The sequence below is a fragment of the Chrysochloris asiatica genome, unplaced genomic scaffold (genome assembly GCF_000296735.1).
Source record: "Chrysochloris asiatica unplaced genomic scaffold, ChrAsi1.0 scaffold00078, whole genome shotgun sequence".
Taxonomy (NCBI): domain Eukaryota; kingdom Metazoa; phylum Chordata; class Mammalia; order Afrosoricida; family Chrysochloridae; genus Chrysochloris; species Chrysochloris asiatica.
In genome coordinates, this window is record NW_006408596.1 from 2,495,139 (window position 1) to 2,503,348 (window position 8,210).

Below are 8,210 nucleotides of genomic sequence, written 5' to 3' on the forward strand. Positions count from 1 at the left end.
CTGCAGTGCCAGCCATCCTAATACAGCAGACTAACCTCTAAAGTGACCATTTTGTTTGGCCCATGAAGGATGTTATAAATATCTAGACTGCCCTTTGCAGAAAAAGGGACCCCACCGCTGCCTGTATTGGGTTTCCAAAGAGCAGCTAGTAAGTTTGAACTGCCGGCCTGGAGGTTCAAACAGACATTTCAGTCTAGTGCTTATCCTACAGCACCACAGCAGTACTCCATATTTGAAACGGTACATACCAATGCTTGTGAAAAAAGCTAAAACTAAAAAGTTGTTATGTACCATAGTATTTATTACATCTATAGGACATTTTAGTATCTAAAGATAACATTATAATGTATAATATATTGTGAATCATATTTTGAGTGTAAGTAATAAAATGCTCCTGAAAAGTCAAGACGGTGAGATGTCGCCTCTCATACTTTGTACATATTACCAGGAGTGACCAGTCCTTGGAGAAGGACATCCATCATGCTAAGCACAGTGGAGGGTCAGCAAAAAAGAGCAAGACTCTCAAGGAGATGATCAAGGCGATGAACCGGCACAGTGGCAACAGCAATGGCTTCAAACGTTATCAATTGTGAGGCTGGCGCCGGGTCGAGCAATGTTTCATTCGGTCATGTACAGGGTTGCTGTGAGTTGGAACTGACTCGACAGCACCTAACACCAACAAACCGTTTACACAAAAACAGAAATTTAAGAAAACTCACCTGTATTTCCGCCATCTTTCTCGATAACAAGATCCCGGTAAGTACGCTCATTTTCATCATTAGCCTTCTGAACAAAAGCCTAATTGCAAATTAATTTCAAAGGATAAGGTCAAACCCAGAAAAATATAATCAAGGATTACATTCTTTCATTGCTGGAGCTGACAGTTACCATTAGCAATAACTCTGCCTGTATAACAAGCATATTAGGGTTCAAATAGAAAAATATTTGTAAAAGGCACTCAGAATACTTCAAAGCTTACTGGTAAATTTTCTATTTTGCATCCATTTTGTAAATGTTTCTGAGATGTCACTTCCAATTCTATGCAAAGAATCATTATTCTTGTTTATGCTATGGCTTGCTACACTTTTGGATTTATAGATTATTTAGAACTTAAAAATCCACTACTATGGGGTCTATTCCAACTCACAGAGATCCTATAGGACAGAACAAAACTGGCTGCACAGGGTTTCCAAAACTGTAGATTCTGAGATTAGACAGCTTCATCTCTCTCCTGCAGAGCGGCTGGCGGGTTTGAACCACCAATCTTACAATTAGCAGCTCAACAGAGATAATGAAAATGAAAAAGAAAACCAAGTCTTACAGTTGTGAGCAATGTTTGCTTTGATGTAACGTGGATGAGATGCAAGTTGCCATTTCTCTCACCAACCAAGAGGAACTTTCCTTCTTGACAAAGGCCAGCCACATCTACCACAGTATCTGAAAATTGCAAACCAAAGTTACAGGCTTCCTTCAAAACTGTTTTCGGATACTATCCAAAGAATCAAATATGGCCTTTAAAAGTCACCCTTTCAAGCTTCAGAATATTTCCAAAACATCATGATAAAGGTCACAAAAGAATACTAGTTTCTTTACTGAGCACTTAGTATCTACCAAGGCTTCTAGGCTTTAGGGTTACGTCTCAAAATAACAAGATTCCCACCCTTGTGGGGCGAAAATTCGGAGGCAGAAAAAGATGATGAACAATGTGCATCATGTGTGAGTAAATGATATGAGGTGTAAAAAGGGGATGTTATTGGGGGGGGGGGGGGGAGGCAGAAAAAGAAGAGCAAGGTAAGGGACCAGATGAGCCAGGCAGGATCCGTTATAAAGGGTGATCAGGATAGGTCTCATGGCGAAGGTAAGATGTAAAAGAAGACTGGATGGAAGAAGGAAGTTACACAACAGACACTGGAGAAAGAGCAAGGAACCGGATGCACAGCATGTCTGGTGTGTTTCCAGAAGAGCAAGAAGCCCGTCACAAACCCAGAAACCACGTGCCATCAATCCGTTCTAACTCATGGCAACCCCACATGGGTCAGAGCACAACTGTGCTCCATGGGGGTTAAAATGCCTGTGATCCTTCAGACCATTTGCTCCCCCCAAGGACTCAGCAAGGTCAGAGGGGCTGATAGGCTGCAGCGAAGCGAGGAAGGGTAGGTTAACACAGCCCACTATTTCACTGGTCAAACGGTGAATCTTGTGGACCAATCAGACTAAATACATTTAAATTTGACAAAATATTAGTTTCTAGCACCCAAACTGCAATCAAATTCATGCTTTCAAACGTACGCCTTCAGATTCCTTTTTGATCGTCTAAATTCAAACGTACGCCTTCAGATTCCTTTTGATGGTCTAAATGGGGTTTTCACAGGGACAGATAACTGGGTCTTTTCTCCCAGCGACCCTTTGACTAGTAGCCAACCACTGAAGAACCACTGCACCAGAGCTCTTCAGTTGTTGCTGGTAGTTGTTGCCCAGTTCATTCTGACGCCTGCCAGCCCCATGGGAATAGAGCCAAACTGCTCCATGGGGTTTTCAAGGCTGTGACCTTTCAGAAGCTGACTGCCAAGCCTGTTTCCCAAGATGCCTCTGGGTGGGTTCAAACCACCAATCTTACAGTTAGGACTCCAGTGTTTAAATGTTTGCACCACCTGCAGATGGTAAATACTTTAAAAGTTATTTCAGTATCTGCTGATAATGCCGAAATTATGTATAATATTCAGGTATTTGAATACAACTGTTTTCTACAGCGTTCTAACACTAACGTTAAATAATGCAAGAAAACTAAATTGTTGCTTTACATGCACTGGGGGGATATGGAGGGGCGGGTTGTTCAAGAAGGTTGTGGAAAAATGAAATTGAAAGCCACTGGCATTTGTCCACAGCCTTTTTGAGCTCTTCTCACCAGACCTGTTTAGGGTTAGAATTACTGAAAGACGGTTATCTTCCCAGGATCAAGATGAATTTCTTGAAATCAGTCCAATTTTGATTCTTAGAAATAATGGAGTAAAGAAAAGGGAATGAGGTAAACTCTGATGGTTCATCTGCAAAACATATTAGATTTCTGATTTATGTGATGTCATTACACTGGACTTACCAAACACAAGATGTAGCTGAAGCGATTTGCAGATGCTGTCAAACAGAATCACTGATTGGTCGGCTACAATAATAAACCCATCATTCAAGCTGCGAGCGTGTATCTTTGGGCTTAATGAGGCCTGTGGCAGGGGAGAGCAATGACTAACAATTAGAACATTTGTATACAAATTCAACGGTATCTTCACAGTTCCAAGCAGTCAAGTTTAAAACTGCATTCAATTTGGCATGCATTTGCTTCTCTAACCCATGTATCTACTTAGTCGTTAAGTTTTGCTGTATATGCTATATCTTGAAATCAAGGTCTTAAATGGGGAAATAGTTCAGGATGGCTAAGAAAGGGCAAATGCTTCCTTGTGTTTTTCCTAAGAGTTATCTATACCTGTAGGGGTCAGACATTAAAATAAATGAAGGGAACAGACTAGGACAGCGTTTCAGTGTCTTCAGTGTAACGGCGAGGGCCAGCGCTGAATTGCAAACAGGAGGTTATATAAACTAAAGCAGTATCTACTGAACACCAGCCAGGTGAAAGCCTAATGGAAATGTAACTCTGACATGGTCACTTGGTCCCAGTTATCAAGAAAAGTTGGATCTTTCTGTGAAACGTTCTGATTTTTCAATACTGGCAACTAAATCAACATTTTTTGGAAAAGACTATGCAAGCCAAAGACTTTTCAAAAACTTCATTTTACTTGGATCCACAATCAACATCCGAATGCAGTCAGAAATTTAAGACAATTGCATTCATCAAATCTGCTGCAAAAGACCTCTCCCAAGTGTTCAGAAGCAAAGCTGTCATTTATAAAACTAAGATGCACCTGGCTCAAGTATTTGCAGTTGCCATGAGGCATGCTAAAACTAGACAATGAATAAGGAAGACCAAGGAAAAAAATGATATATCTGAGTTATGGTGCTGGTAAAAATATAAAATATACCATGGCCTGTCACAGAACGAACAACTCTGTCATCTTCTGTACTTTGGAGAAGTCATTAGGAGGGACCAGACCCTGGAGAAAGACACCATGCTTGGTAAAGTAGGTCAGTGAAAAAAAGGAAGCCCCTCAACCAAACAGGTTGACAAAGGAGCTAAAATAATGAACTCAAACACAGGAATGCTTGTGAGGGCATTTTTGTTGTTATGTGCCATGGAATCATAGTGACCCTGTAAAGGGCTTCCAAGGCGCCGCTGGTGGGTTTGAATCACCAACCTTCTAGTTTAGCAGCCCAGTGCTTATGCAACAGTGCCACACCAGAACTTTGAGTATGGCAAAGTAATATTTCATTGTCTGTTTCATCGTATCTTTCTAAATACATACATGTGAAGGAGAACATGGCATCAAGATTGGAGAAAGACTCATCAGTAATATACAATAAGCAACTAACACAATCTTCCTTGCTGCAAGGGAAAAGGACTTGAAGCACTTACTGATGAAAATCAAAGACCACAGCTTTTAGTATGGATTGCACCTCAATGTAAAGAAAACAAATATTCTCACAACTGGATCAATAAATAACATCATGATAAAATAAGAAAAATTTGAAATTGTCAAGGATTTCATTTTACTTGGAGCCACAATCAACACTCATAGACACATCACTCAAAAAAACCAAATGACGTATTACATTAGGCAAATCTCCCGCAAAAAGACGTCTGTACAGTGTTGAAAAGCAAACGTGTCACTTTGAGGACTAAGGTGTGCTTGACCCAAGTCATGTCATTATCCATCATCTCATCTGCAAGCAAAAGCTAAACAATGAATATACAACATACTATAGAGTTCCAGAAGAAGGAACAGATCTGTTTTGGAAGTCCAGTCAGATTGCTCCTCGGGAGTGAAGATGGTGAGACTTCATCTCTCACACTTTGGACAGGTGTCAGGAGAGACCAGTCCCTGGAGAAGAACATCAGGCTTGGTTTATCAGCTTCGATTGAGCCTGGATTCTCAGTGGTTTGGCACTGAAGAGGTAGTAATCCCTCATGCGAGCGCTAACATATGGCGTCATTCCCCAGATGTGATCAGCTCTGATCCCAGTTAATCATCCTATGTGTTGTATAACCTCACTTCTATGATGTCAGTGAGTGAGGCTGGGTGCAATCTACATGATTAGGAAGTACCTTGAGTCAATGTCTCTTGAGATGTGGTAGTGGTGGTGGTGGTGGTGGTTATGGGCTATGGAGTCGGTTCCGACACATAGAGATCCTGTACAGGGTTTCCGAGGCTGTAAATCTTTACGGAAGCAGAAAGCCTCATCTTTCTCCTGTGAAACAGCTGTTCATTTCGAACTGCTGACCTTGCGGTTCGCAGCCCAATTTGTAACCACTATGCTACCGGAGCTCCTTTGAGATGTAAAAGAGGCTAAACAGACCAGCAAAGGAATCAGGCTGCTAACCTCAAGGTCAGCAGTTCAAAACTACCAGCTGTTCCGCGGGAGAAAGATGAGGCTTTCCGTTCACGTAAAGATTTACAGCCTCAGAAACCCTATATAGGATGTCTCTATGGGTCGGAACCGAATCCACAGTGCACTACCACCATCACCACCACCACCAAACAGACAAGCAGAGCTACAAGGGACCTACTACCACCAAGAAAAAAATCAGGAGTGGAGTACATCCTTTAGACCTACACTCCCAGATCCAGAGGAAGATTAAAGGTAAGATACCTGGAGAAAACCATGAAATGCTGGGTCTACAGGTGCTGAAAGACACAAGACACTTTCTCCAGAGCCAATGCTCTGAATGCAGACTCCTAGCCTCCTTAACTACGAAAGAATACATTTCTACATCCATTTGTGGTGTTTCTGTTATAGACAGCAAGAGGAAACTAGACACTTGGTAAAGAAGAAGATCAGTGAAAAAAGAGGAAAAAACCCTCAACATGATGGAGGGACACAATCACAACACGATGGGCTCAAATGTAACAAGCATTGTGAGAATGGTGTAGGATCGGGGAGTGTTTTGTTCTGTTGTAACATACGGTGGCTTTAAGTCCAAATTGACAAGATGGCATTGAATAAGCATATCCTACATGTCTCAAGGAAAGCTATGAAGAGTTCAGTTTTAGAAATAATGAAACTAAGATGAAGCAGAAAGAGTTCATAGGAAAATTTCCAGCAACCTGGCACTAACTCTTAATCCCTGCTAAAGTGCTATTTGTTATTAGTGCCGTCGAGTCGGTTCCGACCCACAGTGACCCTGAACAGGGTTTCTGAGGCTGTAAATCTTTACAGGAGCAGAAAGCCTCACCTTTCTCCCGCGGAGCAGCTGGAAGTTTCGAACTGCTGACCTTGTGGTTCACAGCCCAATTCGTAACCACTACACTACCAGAGCTCCTGCTAAAGTGCTATATTCATTCGCAAAACAGTGATTATGAGGCAGAGAGGCAGGCAGAGGCCTCAGTCCAACTCTATGAGTGAAAACAGCCGGAGTCAGAATCGTTACCTTCTCGGAGGAGATCTTCACCAGCAAATCCACTTGATACAAAGCAGTTCCATGTTCTTTTCTTGAGCCGACACTTAAGAACCCACTTCCTGTGTCATCACTTGTTAACAGCTCAATATCATTCCACATGTCTCTGGGACTGTCTTCCCCAGTCAGGAACAACTGCTTTTTCCCTGTGACAACATGAAAATTCAGAAAGCAAATTATCTTGTTGTCCAACGTCCATTTCCTAGGGAAGTAAAAACCCACACATACACACACAGAGAGCTAATAAAAGCATGCTCAACAAAGAATTCTTTATCTTTGTGCTCTCTGTGGCACTACAAACTTTGGGCCAATAAGATTAATCAAAGTACAGCTATGATTATCATCAGAGAACATTTTTGCTTGGCCATGCAAGTAAATTATTCTGACTGCACCAATGTACCCCAGGACTTCTAGCACTTTGCCTGACATGACATTTTACCAAATTTTTGTTTACATAAAATCTTTAATCAGCAGAGCAATAAAGAATACAGGCTCCACCTTAAGATGGTTTGAGACATCTCAGGGTTGTAAATCTCAGATTAAATTTTTTTTTTTTAATTTAATATTTCTACAGTATTGTCATACAACAGTGAGAAGGAAAAAAAAAATCCATTAGTTTCTAACTAGCCAAATAGTTAGTATAGACACCTGTAACTTGAGGAAAGTTACTTAAACATTAAGAAGCTCTGAGAGCGTAGTGGTTACTAGTCAGGCTACGAATTTCAGTCAGCAGTCCCGCCAGAAGGATGAGGCTTTCTGTTCCAGTTTAACATTTACAGTCTCAGAAACTCCATGCAGGGTCATTATCAGTGGGAACTGACTCCACAGCACGTAACCACCACTACCACTTAAACATTTAATCAGTAAAGATTTACATATTTCGCATTATCTGTTCTTTGGATGGAAATACAATACTAAGATGAAAAACAATCTCTGGATCCTGTGTGGGCTACTTTGGGTGGCATTTCACTACTAACCCAAAGGCTGAGGGTTCGAATCTACCCAGAGACACATCAAAACAATGGCCTGGTAATCTGCTTTCCAAAAGTCATTCTCTGAAATCCAGTGGCATGCCATTCTACACTGCAACTCACAGGATCACAGCAAGTGCTTTGGTTTTTGGTCATCTGATGGGCAATAACCAAATAGTGCCAATTGCTATGGTAAGTACTAGAACTATGGGGAGCCCTGCTGGTGCAATGGTTCAATACTAGACTACCAACCCAAAAGGTTGGTGGTTCAAACCCACCCAGCAGCTCCACAGGAGAACGACCTGGTCCAATGGATTCCGATTCACAGCGACCCTGTCTTCAAACCCTACAGAGCAGTTCCACTCTGTCATAATAGGTTACTATGAGTCCAATTCTACCTACAACCACAACAAGAAGCAGGAAGAAAAGTGATGGCTACCTGTTTCCATTAAGGACAGCAGCCAAGGAAAGCCTATAAGGCAGCTCTACTGTGTCCTATAGAAAGGCGTAAATCAGGACCGGCTCAATCCCACCTAACAACAGTAGCAAAAATACGCTGTGTTGAAAAGCTATAAAATAGGACAACTGGAAAACACAGTTCACAAAAATAATGCCCTGCATCCTAGCCTGATAACAGGCACCAGGGGTATTAAATGCTCACATGAGGCCAGCTACGA

At 41.7% G+C, this 8,210-nt stretch overlaps 1 protein-coding gene across 1 annotated transcript in view; it reads right to left on the bottom strand.

The window, feature by feature from the left end:
* KNTC1 (kinetochore associated 1) overlaps positions 1-6,664 on the bottom strand; it is a 141,721-nt gene extending 135,057 nt beyond the window's left edge. The window contains exons 1-4 of the mRNA XM_006865485.1: positions 6,536-6,664; positions 3,098-3,218; positions 1,322-1,437; positions 720-798 (exon numbers count right to left, since the gene is read on the bottom strand). Of these exons, the coding sequence (XP_006865547.1) occupies positions 720-798; positions 1,322-1,437; positions 3,098-3,218; positions 6,536-6,664 (445 nt within the window). The remainder of the gene's footprint in view (positions 1-719; positions 799-1,321; positions 1,438-3,097; positions 3,219-6,535) is intronic.
* Positions 6,665-8,210: the final 1,546 nt, after the last annotated feature.